Raw genomic sequence first — 21,734 nt, forward strand, 5'->3', positions numbered from 1 at the left:
GTCAGCACCACAAGCATAAACCTTCACAGTTCTCCTGTGCATCCCTCACCTCCACCCCACCAAGGCACAGCCAGTCACTAAAAGAGCAATTCAGAAAGATGCACGCTCCTCTTTGTGTCCCCATTCGGCTGAGGGTGTTAGCAGCCAGCTCCTCTTTACACATTAGGAAGCTAAGGTACGGTGCTATCACGGCAGCAAGGAAATTGTGGGGTCCTGGGACTCAGCCCTCGCATTCATGCCTTAGGAAAGGGAGTTGGTGATACCTGGCTGGCCAAAAAAAAGTCAACCCACCCTACGTGGTCCAGCAACCCTGCGAAACGCCACCTCCCTTTCCCCAGCCATACACCCTTTCCCAGCCAAATAACCCAAAAAAAAAGTCACAGACGTATGCACACTCACATATACGTACGTATTTGCAGAGATCTGGACAATAAAGATCACAGCATGCCACACTAATGGATCCCAGCACTGTAATAGCTCCATTACGAAAGGCAACGTCTCTGTGCATTACTGCTAAAGACTCTACCTTTTAGCGTTGAAACTTTTAATTGATTTTAAAATACACAATCAATCACAGTTAATCAAGGAATCATGAAGAAGCTATTGTACACAAATACACATAGACAGCATATAAACCACAATTAATGACCACTTAAACAACAGTAGGAATGAAAATAGGATTATTTGTTAGTGTTCATGAACAGTAATGGATGAAGTAATGAAGCAGTAACATGGGGGTGTGCTGGAAGCCAAAGTTTGTAATATTTTACACCAAGTGGTCATAAGTGACTTTATCATGGGCAGGTCAATGACACGATGGCTCTCTCCCCACACACCAATGCAGCTGGACAGCTCTGGCCTTAATTTTAAGGAGAGTGATTAAAATGCAGCCACCTTACCCCATCCCCGAGCTGAGGACAGCGAACTGGGGCAGTGCAAAGGAGGTGACTTGCATGGAGGCAGCTTGGAGGCTCTCAGATCTCCCCTTGGCCACAGCTCCAGGTGGTCTGACCAGGATTTAGCACAAAAGACTATTTGGCCTAAGCTGGCTTTATTCACGCCCACGTGGCAAGATACTCGCAAGCCCAGAGCCGTGCCCTCCCGAGGCACACCAACACAACCCAACCTGTTCCTGCATGCACACCCACTTCGTGCCCAGCTGCACTCATGGCCACCACTTCGCAAATACCCCAAATCCCTTCACCAGCCATGCAAATGCACTCTTGCATCAGCATCAGAAACCCAAGACACTACAGCACACACGCACAAAGTCACGCAGGAGGATGCAAACATACACTGCCCCCCCGGGACAGGCAGAGGCAAGGGGAAAGGGAATCCAGCCAGCAAGAGGTGGCTGGGTCCCGCTGTCCCCCACAAAAGGGTGCTCATCTTGCTGCTATTCACTCAAAATTTGCAACTTTGCACCATATTAATTTAATTCCTCCAAATTAAAAAGCGGAACCCCACTACTAGCTGCCTGGTGCAAAGGAGATGCCATGATGAAGTGATCTCTGGGAAGGAGAAAGAGGTAGCACAGAGGAAACCTCATCCCATCGCACCCTTCCTTAGAAGACAAGTGCCATCTAACTCCCAAACTTGTCCTGGGGCAGAAGTATGGGGACACACTAGGAGTGCAGGCATTTCTGTAGCGAGGTGGAGGTGGCAAGCTTGACCACCTTTCAGCACGAGATAGTAGCTCCTAGTATTCATACCTCAACCCACAACCTTATTGCACTGCTGAAACTTAGGGCCGGAGGCCTCAGAAGGTGCTGATGGCAGATCAGACCCATAAACACATCTTTCCTGGTGTTTCAGAGCAGGGCTGAGGGTGCTGCAGCCCCTCACTCTGAGCCCAGCCCGCCGGCAGTTCCCCTCCCCGCTCACACAGATCAGCACCTTCCTCTCCTCCATCGTCTCTTTTATTGGCTTGCAAGTTAGCCCCAGGATGTTTTATCACACCACAGCACATAATACAAATGAAAAACAAAGGGGAAAAGTTTGAACCTTTTTTTTTTTTTTAATATATTCATCCCTGTGCAGGGAACAATGATCCATCTGATTAAATCTGCATGCTGGAGTTTATTAAACCGGGTTGGCCTCTCTCGCTTTCTCTCTCCTTTAGGCATGGACAAGCTCATTAAAATGAACACGCTCCGCTCCCTCCCCATGGCAATCCCGCTTCTCACTGCCTGTGCTGCTGCTATCTTGTAGGCATCACCAGGAGCTGATGAACAGGGCTCTGCAGCTCAGCCTTCTCTGGCAGAGCACAGCAGCCGAGCCTTGGTGTGACTTTTTGGCAAAGGGCAGAAGATGCCTTCAGATTACACCAGGGCCTCTTGGCTACAGTGAGAGCGCAAGCAAGGTGTAGGACAAGAGCTGCCAAAAACAGAGACGAGGGAGCTAGGTGGTGGGAGGGCAGGGACCGACCACCCCACTCCAGCCCTGATGTGCCATTTACCCCTTCAGGGTCTGTTTCTCATCTGTAAAGTGGGTCTGATGAACGCTGCTTCTCCCATTAGAATAATTAATGGGTATAAAATGCTTTGAATAAAGCACTAAGAATAAACATCAGTAATGCCAAGGTGATGGGTGGGTGTAGGATGTTAGGATGCAACCTAAGTTTGTTACAGCCCAGCGATAACAGTGGCTTAGGGCATATAATCCCTCCTTTACTTGACTTTGGGTTATTTTGAGCAGGAGATTAAAGGAGATTATCTGCATCACCTGAGATGCTGCACTCTCTATCTCTACCCTCTTCCCTCCATCCCTGGGGCTCACCCAGACAGCAGAAACCCTCCCTCCTTCCCCCATCTTCGCCCACGTTCCCATCTTGGGGCAGCTGTACGGCCACAGGGCACTGCCACATGGTGGTCCCGCATCGCCAGCCTCTTTTTGTGGCCCTCACCCAGCCACCCCATTGCGTCCTGCATGCCCGGGTCCTGGGCTGGGCCTGGGGATGCTCCTTCAACGCAGGAAAGGGAAGGCAGGACACCCCAGCACACCATGGCCCTAATTGGGATCAGCTCCTCAGCAGGCTTCTCCTTGAGAAGGAGGTGGTGGGAGGCTAAAATACCCCTTCGGGCACCAGGAGCTTGCAGAACAGACCACTGGGTTCAGCAGCAGCCACTCATCCCCACATTCAGAGAACAGAGATGGACTGCCTGCTTGCCATATCTCACACCATAAAAAGCTCTGAAGTTTGTATTTCTTGCCCACGGAGGAATCCCCATCCCTGAGCAGCACCAGCCACAGGCATCACCTGGCCAAGGCAGCGAGTTCCTTCTCATGTTTTGGGGACCGCATGCTGCTCTCCAGCTCACTTCAGCTTGGATTTAGCAAAGCACTTAAGTGCTGGTTTGAATTCCTCCTAAAGCCTTGCTGAAGTCAGCAGCTTTGATGAATCAAGGCCTAAACCAGCAGAGCTGCTAGCAGTGACCAAGAAAGCCAATTCCCTTTCCTATCCAAGGGAAAGGGAGGGATGCTGAAGCATCCCGGGGGTGGGGAGCAGCTACCAAGCAGCAATAGTTCTCCTGGAAAGCAAACACCCACACGTGGCATCCCACCGAGACACGTGTGACCCATGCTCACACTCATGGCACGCTCACACCTTCATGGGCTGTTTTTCCTCATTTCAGACTACACCAGGCTAGAATCCATCTGCCACCCTGGAAATTAATAGCAATCATTAAACAAAAAGAGCTGGCAAAAAGAAGCCTGAGGTGAAAAGCAGCTATTTCTGCCAGAAAAAAAATTAAAACTATTTAGACATACAGAAAGTCATTTATTACTGTGAAGTCCTCCCTCCACCTGGGGTTTAAATCTCATTACAGTTTGTCCAAAACAGATGTTACCCTTTTAGCAGTAGATTATTAACGATAAACTCAATTCCTCCAGAGATGGTGGGTGTTCTGGGTTCACTTGTTTTTTCAACTTGGGTAACCTCCGCATGAAATGTTTATGAAAAGGACAGGCAATCCGAGTCCTGGCACCGTTCCCTGCTTCTATTGTTTGGGCCCTCTGAAGTTTTCCATTCCACTCTTCACATCTTTTGTAGGCCTATGAATGAGAAGGGAAAACACAGGGGCCCAGATGGTGACCACAGACGCTTTTGAGGATCAGGTATGACGTTGAGGAAGGGCTTTCATGTACCACAAAACCATGCCAATTCACCGACAGCTCCTGCTGCTGCCCTTCCCCAGCAGCCTGGCATTAACCACGGTCAAACAAAAGCAGGACCTCTTGGATGGACCCTGCCATGTACACGACCCATTTTCCCAAACTTGTCTGCTTCTACCCCCAGAGTTTTGGGTGAGGCCACGTGGTTGGGTTTTAGTCCTGCTGGCACCATGCAGGAGCCCCAGTGGTCCTTCTCAGCTGTGGCTGAGCATCCCCCACAGACAGAGGTGGGCTCTGCTTATTCCCACGAGGGTGTGGGCACACTTCGGTGGGAGAGCTGCTGACACCCCGTTTAGCCAGCCAAGCCCACGGTACAGCTGTATCGTTGTTCTGTTTAGATCCAACATAAAAGATACCTGCTCAGGAACCTGGAAGCCCCATTAACCATGCTGTAAACACAATCAGATGAAACATTAATATCAGCTCCACACGAATACGGCCATCTGGCTGCCCAGCCATCTTCCTGACCACTTCGGGTAGGAGGAATTGCATTCCTAGCACTCTCCAGAGACCCTGTTAAATAGCTGTTCTCATGATGCCTCTCAGAGCACGCCTGGGAAGCTGGCAGGTGCCAGCTAGTTTTCCACTATTGATGGTGAAGGCAGTAGCAGCATCTCAGGGCTCCCTTAGAGAACACTTTTTGTGACCCATACTTTTTTTTTTTTGTGATCCATACCCACCTCCCTGAAGGTGCAGGGTATCCCTGGGATGAGCCCATTGCCTGTCTGCTCGAGTTGTGCTGAAGGCATGGCTGAATAACTGCAGGGGCTGTGCTCCAGGAAGGAAAAGACTCTGAGTTCATGGCTGAAGTTAAGTTCTACACCAGCATCTGAGTGAACAAACACCCACATCCCATGGGAAGGGCTGCCAGAGGGTACAGTCACTGCTATCCTCCCATCCCTCCACCACCTTGTGCTAATCTGCAGCAGTCCTTCATCCTCTCAGACCCCCACCCCAAACCCAGCTGGACCACAGATGTGCAGCACCCAGGTCCCCCAAGCCACCACCAGCAAGCCAGGACCTCTGCATCCCACATCCCTCAGCTCCAGCTCCTCCTAGCACCGCAGGGACCTGCAGGGTGCTGTGAGGCTGAGCACCTTCCCTTCACAGCAGCTAACAAACTAAGGTGCTTTAAGTGCTGGCTGAAGGCATGCTATACCCTTAGGAAATGCTCTTTGGTCAGCAGGGTTTACCCTTTGCCCTTGGCAGTGTTATAGATGAACTTAACTGCTTTTAGCCACCTCAGACTGAGCCATAACGTGGATGACAACACCGTGCCTCTAAGCCATTCCTGTCCCTGAAAGTGCTGATTCCAGCCTGTAATCCCACCCACAGCACGTGCACATCCAAGTGCAAGCATCTGGTAGCCGTGCCCTGGAGACATGGGCTGTTCTAGAGCCATTGTATTTGCTCCAGAACAGGATGTATTCGTGGTCTGCTAGGGATTCCTGGCCAAAGGGAGCATTCTGTAAAATTTTTAGCAGGGGATTGAGTGTGTATTTTCACCACTGAAACATCATAGATCTGCAGCCAGTTACAATATTGTCTAAAAACAAAACATCTGTTCAGGTTAGGAGGTGAGGAGATAGGCAGGGTTGGAAATCTCATGTAGGACCTATCTTGACTTAGGGAAGGAGAAAAGGGCCCTGCTCCCAGAGCTGACAAACCCAAACTCCTCCATGTGCAGCAGCAGGGCCACGCTGGGTAAGATGTGCATGGAAAGTGATCACGCTTGGTTTTCTCTGCAATGCTGTTACCCTGAATAAACATTACTTTGGATTTGGAGAGCTGCCCAGATGATCATTAACCTTCTCCTGGCCCATGACAGGAAGCCAGCCTGCAGCACTGAGCTAAAATTAGGCCTGTAGGGCACTGGGTCTTGCCAGATATTGCTATATCTGGGCACAACCCCCCTCAAAAAACAGCCAGAGAAGCCCTAGGCTGGGCTCCTTGGCTGCAGAGAAGTGGATCATTAAATCACAGAATAATTTTGGGTGGAAGAGACATCTGGAAAGCTTCTCCAGCACCATCAGGAGAAGCAGAACCAACTTGAAAGGTGAACAAGAGGTTAGCAGATGTGTTTGGTTACAGCAAGTCATGGCAATTCCTGGGTGCAGAAGGACACTTGCAGATGGAAAGGTGAAGTCCCATTTACCTACCAGGGGATCAGGGCAAGCCATTACCATGAAGTCCCAAGTGTGCTGCACATTTTCACGTCCACCTGCCAATATTCAGCAGTACGATCCATGCAGAAACTGCCACTGCTCAGACACCCACAACTTCTGGCTCAAGGCTCCCTCACAGGGGAAGGGAAGGACAGAAAGGGAAAAGTGCTTCTGGAAGTAAGACCTTAAACCCAAAAATATCAGAGCAAACAAAATACTGTGCTGTAGCATAAAAGGGCAAGCTGTAGTACTTGCACCTCTAAAAGTAATTTCTTACAAGCTAATCATTTCATGGATTCACCATCAGATTTTGTTCCATATAGAAGTGGCTATTCCTGCCTGGGATGCAAAGGGTTATGCAGGCTTCCTGGAAAAATAAATTAACAGAAGAAAGCAGTAAAACCCCCTTTCAAATAGCACTGAAGATCTGAGCAGGGATGACAATACAGAGACGAGGCTCAGCTCAGTTTGTCAGCGCTGAGGAACACCAGCGGCTTCGCTTCCAGCACAGGGCGGGCTCCCTCCATTGTATCAGTGCTGGAAAAACATGCTTTGATCTCCAGCAGTATTTACTGGGGGGGGAAAGGGAGTACTGCTTCTGCTCCAGACCTCCGCTTTCCCCCAGCCTAACATGGCTATGACTATCCCATAATAAAGCTGTGATTCAGGCTGATTATCTCTAAGGGAGAGCACCACAAAGTAAATACTAGAGAGGCTCTCACGGAAACACACTTTTCTTACTACTACTGTTCTACCTGATTAGAGCTCTCAGTTCTCCACATCCCCGAAAATCTTTGTCCTCTTCACCTCCCTCTCACTCTTCCCCTCTAATTGCACTCCTCGGCTCTTTGAGGGCTCAGCTGCACCGTCGCAGGCTGGAGCTGACATTTTGTCCGCTCGTGCTGATATTTCAGAAGGCTGGTTTAATGCACTGGTAACCAGCTGGGCTTAAGAGGTTGTTCACCAGGAAGATCATTTATGCATTTACTTAAACTCAGCAGAGAATTTTGCTCAGTGGCCCACAGCAGTACGAGATAGGGTTGTCATCTCAATAGACCCTGGATGCTAAGCAGCCTGAGACGGATGTAAATGACTTCAGACTGCAGCTGAATGAAAAGCAGAATATCTGTATTTTCTGAAGTCCCTTTCCTGAAGTCCCAAGAGCTGACCTGGCTTGAAAACATTGTTATTTTAACCCAGAATTTATTTTGCCATAGAACAAAAAAGGGTGCCTAAAAATGTTTACAAGAACAGGCTCCATTTGACCATTCCCAAATTGCAGTGCTGGCCTCAGCGTGGCCAGCAGAGAAGGTGAAGGAATGATAGCTCTGAACTATGGCTCCCATCAGACACCCCATCACCCACAGCTTACAGCTAAATTGGCCTGAAATCAAGTATTGCAATGGAAGCTTTCAGGGAAGACCACTGTTTTTCAGCCAAAGGTTTAATTTTGCAGAAATCACGTTTTCCACCAGAAATCCGTTTTGCTGAGGAATCCCACACGCAACCAGCCGCAGAGCAAGCTGTCCCCTGTGGCAGCCCGCATCAGGCAGCAGCAGGGGCTGGCTTCCCAAAGCAAAGGCAAAGCAGGAACTAGGGTGGCCCCAATAGAGGGGGTCCCTCCCCACCCAGGGCTACACGGACACAGCAGGCAGGGAAGGTGCTGGTGACAAGGTCCACTGACAGTCACAAGCAAGACAAGAGATGAACCAGGGCCCATCCAAGGAGCGCAGCCAGGAGCAGAAGGAGATGGGGGAGGTACAGCACCAGACACCACTCGTAATCCAGTCGGGAGCCACCTACCACAAAGGCTTGAGGCCTATCCTAGAGGCAGGACCAGGAGCAGGACTGGAGACATGCAGAAAGCAGCCAGAGGCCCAGGGCTGAGCTTAAATGGAGCTCCTGAGCCCCTGGGAAGAGGGTGGAGGTGGAGGCCCCAGGTGAGGCTGGTCAGGACCATTAAGCCCTATCGGTGCCTTCAGGGCCTTAGCACCATATAGCATCCGTAAGTGTCAATGCAACTGTCAGTAATGCCCCTGTATAAGACACCGCGTGTGTGATGTCCGTTTGATTCTCCCTACCTACGCTCAGAAAGTATTTTCTTCACCATCCTTCCCACCTGGCTGTTTGCCATCTACCCTGTGACCTCGCAAGGTCTCAGTAGAAGCTATCCTGCACACAGTGCCGGGCACCTGTCTCTCAGCCCCCTTTTACCTCTTTGTTTCATTCCCTCTTCATCTCTCTTCAAAACTCAGTGGAAAACCTCTCTCTTCTTTGCTGATTGTTTCTTAAATAATAAATACTAGCAGGAGAGTAGAATTGACTGGAGAGCTCTATTATCTAACTCTGTGAGTTATTTGGGAATAAGGTTGGGATGCATAAAGTGCTGCCTAAAACCTGTCTGTGGAGACAATATTAGTACTGGGATCTCTGGATGGAAAATAAACTTGGATTCTACAAGGCTGGGCATTTTTATTATTCAGCATGGTAGTGATGCTAACCAACACGACCCAGAAGGAGGCGTGTAGCAAACACCAGGAATACGAATGAGCAGAAAAACCTGCCTGGAACCCTCAATTCCACACCTGACGTCCACAGAATGGACGTCAAGCGATTTAGGGGAGCCTTCATCACTAACAAATGTTTTCTCTGCCATCCTAGAGCTGTCTCCTCAGATTATTTTACACATAATGAAGAGCCAAGGTTCATTTTAACATTTGGTGCCTGTTAGCCAAAGTTTCCGTCCCCACCTCTTTGGGCTATTAAACATTTATCGTTTGTAATGTATCGTTCCCATTTTGCTACGTCCCTCTTTGTAGTGGAGCTCCTTCGTTTACTGATAAAATGACCTGAGCAGATGTGAGAGGGGATCTAAGAGAAGCTGAAACGTGGCCAGATGGAGACGGAGCAGCTAGGGAGGATGAAGTTCTGGGGATGCAGGGATGCCGAGAGGGGAACATCGTTGTGTGTGTGTGTGTGTATGCGCACGCACACAAATGCGCACATGTTAATCTGGCTCCTTGCCTTCGCTCAGCAAATCTAATCCACAGTTTGAAAGAACTCATTCAGTAGAATAACAAAATTAGGAACTGAGCGCCAGGACAGCTTATTCTGTGTGCTGCCCGGCTTGCTCCCCCTCAACCCACCCAGCCCCCACGGCTGCTTTGTTTGCTTCCTTGCAGCTGCTGCTCTGGTTTAATTTACTGAGATGCCATTAGCTGGGAGATGGAGGCAAAAACTTCCAGCCAGCCTGCACTGGTGTGAGCAGCCACAGTTTTGCCTTTTCCTTACCACCTCTGCTGCCGGAGGACAAGGCTGGTGCTGTCCATCCAGTGCAGGCTGCAGCCTCATGGAGATCACAAAATCAGTTTGCTGCTGGGTTGTTGGCAAGAAGCAGGGCTGGAGAAGCAGGGACAAGTAGGAGGGGAGAGCATCAGTATCAGTGCTGAGGATCAGCAGGGCAAGGCTTGGATCTGGGCTCCAGCAGGGACACTGAAGATCAGAGGCAGTGCGTAGCAGCAGCAAGCAGCGAGGGAGTCGTCACTGCCCATTTACTGGTCTCTGCGAGCCATGTAAGCCTGACAGCTTCTCAGCTGGCCAAGGCCACCATGCTGCCTTGTGAAAGCCAAAGGAAAGGGAAACACAGCAGTATCCACAGTGCACAGGTTACTCTCACAAGGAATATTGCCTGCCCCACGGCCTCCCCATGGCCACGGCCTGTTGTCATTGTCAGCCAGGGTTCAACATTTCTCCGATTTAGTTTAATCATTTCAAAACATTGCTGTTGTTTTCATTCCTCGCCTTTGCTTCTTTCACGATCAGTGAAAAAGAACCCCATATCTCCACTTTCCCGGTAGCTTTTCACTTCAGAGTTGTAGGTGGTTTGTCCCCAGGTTTTCCCTGGCGGCTCTGTGAAGGGTCAGAGGACTGGGAAAAGCGGTGTACAATCGGGTTACCGGGAGCACAAAGCCAGAACAGCTGGGCAAAGACAAATCAGTCAGGCAGGAGGGTTAAAACCATAGATTTTCTTAGTGATTTTTCTGCAGTCCATGGGGAAAAGGAGGCAGAGGGGGAGCCTCTCCCTCACCCTCCAGAGCCATGTCCCAGCCACAGGAGATCAGGAACAGCAAAAGTTGCTCATCCAACCAGCTGCTCTATGTCTAAACTGCAAGAATCCCGCCCAGGATTTCAGAAGCAGAAAAGGAAGATTAGATGGGAGATAAAATCAAAGAAACCTCCTGGATCTCTGTTATCTGCTGTTAGGGGGATACGTGCTGGAACCGCTGCGAGTGCCCCCGCTCCCATCCCGCCTCGGTGCCTGGCTGATGCCGCACACCCAATGCACCCATGTCGGCGTGATGCTGGAAGGCGGCTTTCAGAAGCCAACAAGATAACAGTTATCTCCTCCATGCAAAGCAACAAGACCACTTCTCCACTCCCCAGTCATGTCCCAGCAATCTAATAAAAGGGGAGATTAGCCCCTCTTACATCTCCTTAATGCTGTCGTTTTATTCACACTTTGCAAAGCAAATAAACCAGCAAATTGCTTGCTTTAATGAGCTGAAATTAAACTCGGGCTGCTGATAAAATGTCTTTTCTCCTTTCTGTTGTTGGAAAGGACTCGTCTGATACGCAACGCATGGCAAAGAAGAGAAAACACACAGCAGGAACCTTACTGAGTATGTTTGAGTTGCTTACAGTCACTCTTCCTCACCCCAGACACCCCCGATTAGATGAGGGAGGCACGGGGCTGATGAAGAGGATACGGAGGCCAGCCTGGCAAGGTCCTTGGAGGGTCTTGTCTCTGCTCTTTGCTCACAGGATGGTCCTGCTCCATTAGCTAATGCCCTCTGATATGGGCTGCAGGCTGCGGCTTCCCCAGAGACATGGCAACAGGAAACTCCCCCGCAAGAAGAAGGCTGGTGTGGCTTTGCAGGAGATGCTTGCAGCAAAGGAGAGGGCTGTGGGCACGGAAGGCGACTTCCATGCCATCCATCCCCAGGGGACAGCTGGGGCAACCCATTGCTGATGGCTCCGCAGGCCGGGACTACTCATCTCTAACCTCCTCCAACATCCTTATGGGCAATGTGCACCCCACAGGAGGCAATCGGAGGGGCTGGGGACCAGGCTGATCCCTGTGGCAGAGGAGAACGGGCACATCCAGAGCCCAGCTCCCAGCCAGAGGGAGCGAAAGTCTCCACCTGCAGCTCAACGCATCTGACTTGACTTTCATCTTAACGAGAGGAGCTTGGGGCACTGTCATTCAGTCTCCCACAGCCCCGTGATGCGCTATCATTATCTCACGGAACTGGAGAGGAGACTGGAGAGCAGGGAGGTTAATTGAGTTGCCCGGTGCCGGGAGGGATGTGACGGCAGACAGCTCTCAGCCCAGCACTGCAGCCAATGCCTCCCCATCAGTGGGGGAGACACGGTCCCTGTCCCTTCCTCGCCAGATCCAAGGACTCAGATGTGCCAAAATGAGCTACCAGGTCCTGACAGAGCACTCCAGAGAGGGACAGCATGTCCTTGTAAATGTGCTCCTTCTGGTGCCACAGGTACTGGTCCCAGAAATGGGGTTTACCCTCAATGTCAGTATTTCTGCAGTGATATGAGGACTTCGCCTCGAATAGCAGTGTAAACGCACGCTAAAGTCCAGGTTTCTACCACCTGGTGGGAGAGCTGCTGGAAGACAAGGTGGCTGGAGAGCCTCGTACGCCACGGAGCTGATGCAAAAGCAGATCTTGTTATGTACGTAATGGAAACCCAGCCATCCCACCAGGGAACAGACTCACTTCGCGATCCAGAAAGAACAAATAAACTGTTTCACTGTTTGTTATTACCAGCCTGTTTACTGAAGTATAAGCTGTGAATGGTTAACAGAGCTCTCTGCAGTGAAACATGGTCTGCTTCACCACCTGGTATCATGGCTGGAAAACAGGGATCTGGTTTCTCCAGGATGAGGGTGATGGTATGGTGTCTGAACGCCTCTCATGGTTTGCAGCAGGGCAGCACCCAGGACATCCATTCACTGCCTGGGCACTGGGAAATGGATTGGAAACCAAGTTCTGGATTTACACTACTCTGCAGATCTAATGAAACACAGCTCAGATGTATGACGTGTCCCTCCATCTCTTTCATGGATGCTCAAGAAGCCTCAGTTTCCTACCAGCTGTGTTTTCAAGAAGTGCTGGTGGTATCTTTCCTGCTTCCTACAGTCTGTCTGGGGACAGGGAGACAACCAGAGCTACTGTTTCTGTTGAAAGTCTCAAGAAGGAATTTCTAGATAAGCCATGATGTTTCTCCCAGCTGTGGGCAACTCCTTCTCTGGAAGGTTGGGGCAGACAAGGAAAACAGATGGTGGGCAATTGAGCTAGCGTGCCTTGTAGCCAAGCAGTGCCCTGAAACTACTGCTCAGGTTCCCAGAAGCAGGCCAGGTGCTTGATGCTGGGCTTTATCCTAGCCGCCACACAGCAATGCAGTCAGGGAGACACGGCGTCCTCAGTCAGCATCCCCCTCCGTGGGCACTGCTGCTGCACGCACCAGCACGCGCGACAGATAGGATTCCCCTCAGCAAAACGTTGCAGCATCAAATCTACATCAGAGTGAGTTGTCTAGACTTCATCTGCTCTCCGCAGAGAGGAACAGACACTTCTGGGGCACCACTCCTCTCCTCTGAAGGTAGACACCTAAATAGGTCAGACGAACGGTGCACTGGATGTGCGTTGTTCTCCCTCCTGCCTGTAACGTGACGCTGGTCGATGCACTTAGAGGCTGACGTCTGCAGGCAGTGACCACCTGCCCTAGTGATGCCAAACCGCACTGGCTGTGCCCGAATTAACCAAAGGCCCTGGAGAGGTGGCAGCTGGATTTAGAAGGCAAGAGGCTAACATTAAGAGGGTAGTTGGGTGCATCTCTGATGCTGCTAGACTTTAATTGTCTGCCCTTTGTGTTGAGCTTGTGCTTTTGTTTTGTTTTGCGCAGGTGAGCTGAGGAACCAAGCAAGGACAGCCAGCCAGGAGGCACGTGGAGATGGGGACCGGCACCACGATGGGCAGCAAAAAGAAAACAAGGAGATGTACTGTTAAAAACGAGAGGAAGGCTTATCTCTGAGCCAGAGAGGCTGCTCCGCACAAGCACCTAACTTCATGACTCCCTCCCTGAGATGCCAGAGACCTGGTGATGCGGGACCAGCCCCAGCCTCCCAGGCCTTGACAGCAGCCCCTGGCCGGCGGCTGCCGAGCCCCTTGGGCACCGAGGTCCCTGTTCGCCACGGCCGCTTCCCCCCGGGCTCCAAGCCATGAGGAGAAGGGAGAGGAGAGCAAAGAAGCACTAACCCAAGTCTTCCTGGCCCCCGTCCCACTCCCCGCTTCCAGCAGCCCCTTCTCCGCGCCGCCCTTCCAGATGGCAGGTCGCCGGTGGGCCGCGACGCCAGCCCTCTGCGTGTGCGTGGCAGCCGTCTCCCTCCTGCACGCCGGCGGGGTGCGGGCGGACTGCTGGCTCATCGAGGGGGACAAGGGTTTTGTCTGGCTGGCCATCTGCAGCCAAAACCAGCCCCCCTACGAGTCCATCCCCCAGCAGATCAACAGCACCATCGTGGACTTGCGGCTGAACGACAACAAGATCAAGAGCGTGCAGTACGCCTCGCTCAGCCGCTTCGGCAACCTGACATACCTCAACCTGACGAAGAACGAGATCTCCTACATCGAGGACGGTGCCTTTTCGGGACAGTTCAACCTCCAGGTGCTGCAGCTGGGTTACAACCGACTGAGGAACCTCACTGAGGGCATCCTGCGGGGCCTGGGGAAGCTGGAGTACCTCTATCTCCAGGCCAACCTCATCGAGTCCGTCACCCCCAACGCCTTCTGGGAGTGCCCCAACATAGTGAACATTGACCTGTCCATGAACAGGATCCAGAGACTCGACAGCAACACTTTTAGGGGCTTAAACAAGCTCTCTGTCTGTGAACTCTACAGTAACCCCTTCTACTGCTCCTGTGAGCTCCTCGGCTTCCTGCAATGGCTGGAGGCATTCACCAACATGACACGCACTTATGACCGGATGCAGTGCGACTCCCCACCGGACTACACGGGCTACTACTTGTTAGGCCAAGGCCGGACTGGCTACCGCAATGCTCTGAGCATGCTCTCGTCCCTTTGCACCGGTGGCTCCTACACTGTGATCCCTCGTTTTATCCCTCCCCGGTACCAAGTGACCACGGCGCCCTCCGAGAGCCCGTGCTCAGAGGAGGAGTGCTCCTCCGGTGACGGCACCACCCCACAGTTCTCCCTCTTCACACCCATCGGCGAGACAGAGGTGCGTCCTAACATCCAGGTGAAGCACCTCAACCACAACTCGGCCGTCCTCACCGTGCAGATCCCCTACCCCTTCAGCAAGATGTACATCCTCTCCCAGTTTGAAAACGGCTTCTCCTCCATGATCACCAAGCTCAGGAAGAAGGAGGAGAACATCACCGTGAGCAACCTAGTAGCACAAAGAGATTACACCTACTGTGTGGTCTCTGTCCACCAATACTCCAAGTACAACCACACCTGTGTCACCATCACGCCCACCAGACCCAACCGCAAGGAGCCAGTGCCCACCCCTTCCACTGCCACCCATTATATCATGACAATCCTGGGCTGTCTCTTTGGCATGGTGATCGTCTTGGGCGTCGTGTATTACTGTCTCCGAAAAAGGCGCCAGCAAGAGGAGAAGCACAAAAAGGCTGCCGGCAGCATGAAGAAGACCATCATTGAGCTGAAATACGGGCCAGAAATGGAGACCACCAGCATCACCCAGCTGTCCCAAGGACAGATGCTGGGCGGGGAGACGGTGACCCGCATCCCCTACCTGCCTTCCGCTGGAGAGGTCGAGCAGTACAAGCTGATCGACAGCAGTGAGACCCCCAAGGCCACCAAGGGCAACTACATGGAGGTGAGGACGGGGGAGCAGCCTGAGAGGCGAGACTGTGAGCTGTCCCTGCCACCGGACACCCAGAGCTCCGTGGCTGAGATCTCCACCATTGCCAAGGAGGTGGACAAGGTGAACCAGATCATCAACAACTGCATCGATGCCTTGAAATCCGAGTCCACCTCCTTCCAAGGGGTGAAATCGGGGGCAGTCTCCACAGTGGAGCCTCAGCTGGTGCTCTTATCAGAGCAGATCCCCAGCAAGCACGGGTTCCTCTCCCCTGTCTACAAGGAAAGCTACAACCACCCCCTCCAGCGGCACCACAGCATGGAGGCCGCCCCCAAACGCTCCAGCACCTCTTCCAGCGGCTCCATACGGAGCCCCAGGTCCTACCGCTCCGAGGGATCGGGCCACAAATCAGAAGCCAAATACATCGAGAAGACGTCCCCCACCACCGACACCATCCTCACTGTGACACCGGCCGCGGCCATCCTGCGGGCGGAGGCGGAGAAGATCCGGCAGTACAGCGAACACCGGCACTCGTACCCCGGCTCGCACCAGGGGGAGCAGCACGACAGCATGGCGGGGCGAAAGCCCTCCATCCTGGAGCCTCTGACCCGTCCTCGCCCCAGAGACCTGGCCTATTCCCAGCTCTCGCCCCAATACCACAACCTGAGCTACACCTCCAGCCCCGAGTACACCTGCAAACCTTCGCACAGCATCTGGGAGCGCTTCAAACTCAACCGCAAGCGGCACAAAGACGAGGAGGAGTACATGGCAGCCGGCCATGCCCTACGCAAAAAGGTCCAGTTTGCCAAAGACGAGGATCTTCACGACATCTTAGACTACTGGAAGGGCGTCTCCGCCCAGCAAAAGTCCTGAGTCCTCACACAACTCGTGACTTAACACACTAACTGGACCAAAAGAAATCCGCAGCAGCTATTTTTATTCAGACTGTCTTTGAAACAAACAAAAAATATAATAATAATAATAAATGAATCAATAAAAAATAAAAGAGAGAACAAATTATGGAAATCTATAAATATTCTATATAATATATAAAGTGAGATATTAAAATGGCCTCACTTTGGTGAGACACGCACCAAATTTGAACACAAACTTTACAAAACAAACTGTGGAGTTAAAAAAAAAAAAAAAGTTTTGTTTCATTCTGATTTTTCTAAAAAAGAAAAAAGAAAAAAAAAGAAAAAAAAATTGAATATAAAAAGAAAGTGAAAGAGCGGGCAGAGAGCTCTGGCATTTCCCAGTACTGCATTGCATGAGTCCCTACTCTGTGATTTTGTGGATTCTTTGTGAACAGTTTGTGTTCTTCCTTCCTTCCCTTCCAAAAATCAACAGCAACAAAAACAGCAACACAAACCAAAAAGAGACCAGAAGGAGATCCATCCTTTGGGCTGTTTTTGCAAACGGAGTCTTCCAGTTTAGACTTTCACCCGGTTGAAGGCCCGTTCACATTTTCACTCACTGAGAGGTTTTACCACACATTGCATTGTAAACCGACGTCGTTAATTGTACAGAGAAAATTTCTATATTTGCAATGTTTGCTGTATAATGAGAAAGAGAGAGGAGAAAAAAATCAATACTACATCTACTAAAAATATATATATATATATCTATATTCACCTGTTTGTACCAGGTTTTAATCATGGATTTTAGAGAAAGAGATGGAGTTCGGTTTGAAGGAGTTTTTTCTTGGTTGGTTGAGGAGGTGTTTTGGAGGCTGGGGGAAGCATTTGGGTTTCCTCTTTGTTTTTGATTTCTCCCAGTGATTGTTTATGTCCAAACTCTGATCACTTCCAAGTGCACTAAGAAAAAAGGCGCGTACCCAGAAAAGCAAATCACCAGCACTCTTACAGGTGTGAACAGGAAAGGGGATGAGAAGTGGAGGGCTCCTGGTTGAGCGGGTGCCACCCAGCAATGGGATTTCTCCTGAAAATCAAAAGGTATCAACAGGATGGGGAGCTGCTGATGAGTTACTGCAGAAACCTTCCTGCTGCTCTCCAGGGAGGGACATCACTGAGGGGTGATTTTACTGAGGGAGTAGACACTAAGCATTTACAGCTCGCCCAGATCAAGAGCAATTACAGTGGGTCCTGCCCCTCACTGCTGGGATTCCCACTGCCCCACACCCAGGGGCTTCCCCAGGGATAACCCCAAATGCCCGGTGCACCTGGCAGCGAGTGCGGCACCTCCTGCCCGCAGCCCTGGTGCTGCCCACGGGCCAGCTGTGCTCCCATTTCCCACGAGTAGCTTCAGAGATGGACATCCTGGGGACCCCTGGGACTCCAAGGCTGGAAGGGAAGAGGATGGTCCTGGGGCATGGTGCCCAGCCAAGCAGCTGCATGCCCTTCAGCCATTGCTGTACCATACCTATCCAAGTCTCAGCAGCATTTTGCCCCTTCTCTAACATACACAGATGATGCCCTACTCGTGGGGTGAGCAGGAGGAGGGGGGCATTCGGACCGGGAAGCCGATCCCATGCTGCCAAGGGACACAGTTTTGCCCAGATTAGCTCCAGCTGAGTTGCAAACCCCCATGCCTCATCCCACGACTGACAAAACCAGGGGGCACATTAGGCTCAGGGAGGTGCTCTGCTCCCCCAGCAGCATGTGGGATCCCAGCAAGCCAGCCCAGTGAGGCAACAAGCTCCCCCAGGGCAGCCCTTTGGGGCCCTGCTGCTTTCCAGGGTCCTTCCATTGCCTCCTGCTCACAAATCTCTTTGGTACATCCTTAGTCCTGACAGAGGAGCACTAGGGCCCAGCAGCAAACCACATCCCATCCTGTTATTTCAATATTTCAAAGTGATTTTGACAGGTATTCTTGCAAAAGGTTATGTTTGCTCAGAAAGGAGCTGAGCCAGGAAGACACGGAGCAGGCTGGGAAGTGCACGAGTTCATTCCCCACGGTTATTTGTGTAGACAACAAACCATTAGCAGGCTTTCATAATAAAAGCAATTTCCCCAAGAACATATTCACTCTGCATAAGCGAAGGCACATCTCTCCACCTCCTCCAGGTGCCCCAGAGCCTCCCCACGGTGCTCAGCTTCGTGGGGCTGCGTCTTGCTCACCGGTTAGCGCGCAGGACTGGGAGAACGGAGCTGAGGGTGAGCCCTGCCTTGTCCCTAGTGCCACCACGGGTCCCTCCCCGAAGGTCAGCCATGGCACCTGGGCCAGCGCAAACCCTTCAGCCTGAACTCCTTTCCTTTGGAAGCCCTGAGTGCCCCCTGGAGAAGCAGGACTCAGAAGCAGTTCATGAGTCAACATGGGCTCAGGTGATGCAATAATGGTCCTCCCCAAAAAAACAGACCTTCCTCGGTCACTCCCCCACTAAGACCAGTCTCACACGAGTCCAGACCATCATGACCATCTCCCCGTCAGCAGCAAGCTCACCCCTGCACCCGGGGCATCGTTTTGCTCCTCTCAGCCTCTGTTTCCTCCTCTGCAAAACTCATCCTTGTGGCACCGAGGGCATAGGCTGGCCGGGGAGGCTCAATTAATTAATCGTCTGTCTGTGAAGCCCGTTTAGCTCCTAGAATAAAAGCCGCTATAGAAAAGCAAAGTTGTTAGTGGCATAAAACAGCAGGGGCAGATGAAATCAAAGCCCAATTTTGTTTTCACACCAGGATTTCACTGGTCATAAACCAACAGAGACCAGAGCAGGAAATGTGATACAGCAGCACTGGCCTTTCAAAATTAAACACTTCCCAGATGCAAACCCTGCGGTTAGAGAACAGGAGGATTAGAAAAGGTCTAGGTCCCTCTGGCTCCAAGGGGAGGCTCATCCCCATTCAGAGTCCCCTACCCATAGTCAGTGGGGCACGCTGTGGAGGTCAGAGGGCTCCGAGCGATGCCTCGGGTGACTATGCAGTGGCCGTGCTGCTGCCTCCTGGCCTTTCCTCCACAATGGAGCACATTCCTGGCAGCCATGGTCCATGTCCCTCCAAGCGAGATGCCACAAGACGAGCTGAGAAAAAAGCCAGACAAGAAGAGGGAAGAAGTCCCACCATCCCCCACACCCCGCTGCTCAACGCAGGGACCAACCTGGGTGTCTCAGGACAGGGCCTGGGGAGCTCTGTTCTTCGCATCCTTCATCTCCCAGAGGCAGCTGTTTTTCAGAAACACAGGAAAGGAGTGCAGGGATCTGTTGCTGTTTCTGCCCTGAGCTGCCCCTAGAAATTTCCTCGCTGGCCAGAATTCACTCTTCCATCACCACTTCCCAGGGTTTCTGCTCCCCTAAAGCTCGTCTGGGGCCCACATGCCCTTGCACCTGCTCTCTGCTCCCTGCCATCACCAGCAGCCCCTTCAGCTGTCCCCATCCTACTGCTCCCTCCCAGCCCTGCCCACCCCCTGCAGCCGCTGTATGGAAATCCCACTCCCCAAGGGCTCTGCCGTAGGACGCCGCCGATAGCCCCAGGGCCATCAATAAATGTATTCACTGACGCCCTTGCCATGTCCACGGAATGGCTGTTGTTTAAAACATAATTCTTCAAGGGCAAAACCAAGGCGAGGACTAAACGTGACCACCCCGACCCCTTCCCCGTCATCTCAGCAAAGCCAGCTTCTTGTTGGCGAGGGAACCAGAGCCCACAGCACCCACAGCTCAATGCTCGCTCCTGCCCGGGACCAGCAAAAGAGCTTGCCACGTGGTGCGAAGGCTGGGACGCCTACAGCCTGGGTAGCTTTTAAATGCCTTAGTTCCCTCCTGATGCTCTGCCGGGGCTGGGTCGTGGCAAACCAAGACCTGTATCGCCCAAAGCCTTCCCAGCTCGTCGCAGTGATGGAGAGCACAATGCCCCACCGCTGCAGCCTGCCTGTCGTGCTCCAGAGCAATAAATCACCACGACTGCAGGACAGGCAGGTTAGCAGGGGTAGGGGGTGTCAAGGTGGAGGGTTCTGGCCCCATCACACCACTAATTTGGGTGAGGAAGGGTGCAGGGGACGACTGAGGGCCACGGCGGGGCGAGCTGCTGTGCTGCTGGGCCGGATCGATGAGGGGGCTCGGAGCCAGCGCGCACTGCGTTGGGCTATTTTTAGCGCAGGCAGCAGAGTTTGGGAGCCAAAGTCAGAATTTATTTGCATTTGTGAGTGCTTGTCAGGGTGAGGAATGACAACGAGGGGAAAGTGAGTGTGGCACTCGGGCATCCCTGCCTGTTTTGGGACCGGCTCACCATTGTGCGAGCTCTCCTAGGGCGCACTTCGAGCCCCTCCTGCGTGGTGCCGCGTGGGGACAGTGCCACCACCGCAGGGCTTGGACGTGTGGCCTCATGGGGACACGACACGGGGACAGAGCAGAGGAGCAGGGATGGTCTTCAGGGCATGAAGGGGTTCTCTGGGAAAAGCCCCAGCCCTGCCTTATGTGGTGTGAACAGGTCCTGTCCTTCCGTGCTGTCTGGAGGTACAGCTGCTCCTCGGGGAGAGCTGCAGGACACGTTTCCTTTCCTTTGCCACCCAGCCACTGCTGCCAGCCGGTGCCCGAGGCGCTGAAGGCAGCCAGCAGCCGGCGGGCACGGCCAGTGGTGCTGGAGCAGCCGACGTGGTGGCTTCACCTTGGCTTGGAGCACTTCGGCTTCACTTGAACCGACTCACACCCCACTTTTTCACGTCTTTTTTTGTACCGTATTCTGTTGTACCCTTCTCAGCCGGATCACCAGCATCACCAGGAAGTCAGTGGAGGTTATCCAAATGTCACCTTGACAGCTTTGCAGCCACCACGTGGCTTCGTGGATGGGCTCATCAGAAACCAACAGAGCTCTCAGTGCGGTGCTGAGCAGCTCGCTCACCCTTTTGGACTGCAAATTGAGTTTGTTCACCTGGTAATTTTATCAGGAGTCTTGAAGTATTTCACTGCTACAGCCTACTGCCCCTTCCTTAGATGCAGGAATACCAGCCTTGCTCATTCCCACTTTTCTCCCCACTCCAGGACTTACTAAAGTGCAACCACCTGATCCAGAGTGAAAACAGTTTTCTGGACACTGTTTCCTCTGCGCAAGGGATGAGAAGACACAGAAGTGTCAGGGATGGGGATTTCCACTGCCTGGGGAGCAGCCAGGCAAGGTGCCAGTTTTCACTCTGGTTTTCCACCCTTTCTTTTTGGTCCAAACCAGGTGGGAAAGCGCTTATTTCCCGCCCTCTGCAATTTCTCTGTCCCTGCAGAGCAATCAAAAGAGTCTGCCAAGTCTGAGTTGGTGTGTGTGTGCCTTTTTAATAATTCAATGGCAACGCTAATGACAGGGGGTGCACTGCTGCTCCTCTCCGTGCTGATCGCCTCTTGCACCCCACCAACATCTGTTTTTTCCCACTCAGCTCTGCTGTCTGGAAATAGCCATTTGCTGCTCACCTTTACTTGCCTCACCATTAAAGAGCTCATTAATGTACTCCAGCCTTGCTTTCTTTGGGACTAAAAGATTTTCATTTCTGTCTTTTATCAGCTTTCTCGTGGTTTATAGCCTCTCCTCTCCTCAC

At 52.1% G+C, this 21,734-nt stretch overlaps 1 protein-coding gene across 10 annotated transcripts in view; it reads left to right on the forward strand.

The window, feature by feature from the left end:
- The window catches only part of ELFN1 (extracellular leucine rich repeat and fibronectin type III domain containing 1), a 114,882-nt gene that overhangs the window by 81,951 nt on the left and 11,197 nt on the right, over positions 1–21,734 (forward strand). For 7 of the 10 annotated variants that reach the window (XM_080556161.1, XM_080556167.1, XM_080556160.1 and 4 more), the window contains one exon: positions 13,323–16,890. The exons of 1 other annotated variant lie outside the window; for it this stretch is intronic. In XM_080556161.1, coding sequence (XP_080412287.1) covers positions 13,743–16,133 — 2,391 coding nt within the window. In that variant the 5' untranslated portion in view covers positions 13,323–13,742 and the 3' untranslated portion in view covers positions 16,134–16,890. Of the gene's footprint in view, positions 1–4,054; positions 4,120–10,959; positions 13,217–13,322; positions 16,891–21,734 lie in introns of those variants that run through there. 2 more of the 10 variants (XM_080556166.1, XM_080556165.1) reach the window with 2 other exon arrangements.

Source organism: Anser brachyrhynchus (genome assembly GCF_964034855.1).
Source record: "Anser brachyrhynchus genome assembly, chromosome: 15".
In the NCBI taxonomy this organism is placed as follows: domain Eukaryota; kingdom Metazoa; phylum Chordata; class Aves; order Anseriformes; family Anatidae; genus Anser; species Anser brachyrhynchus.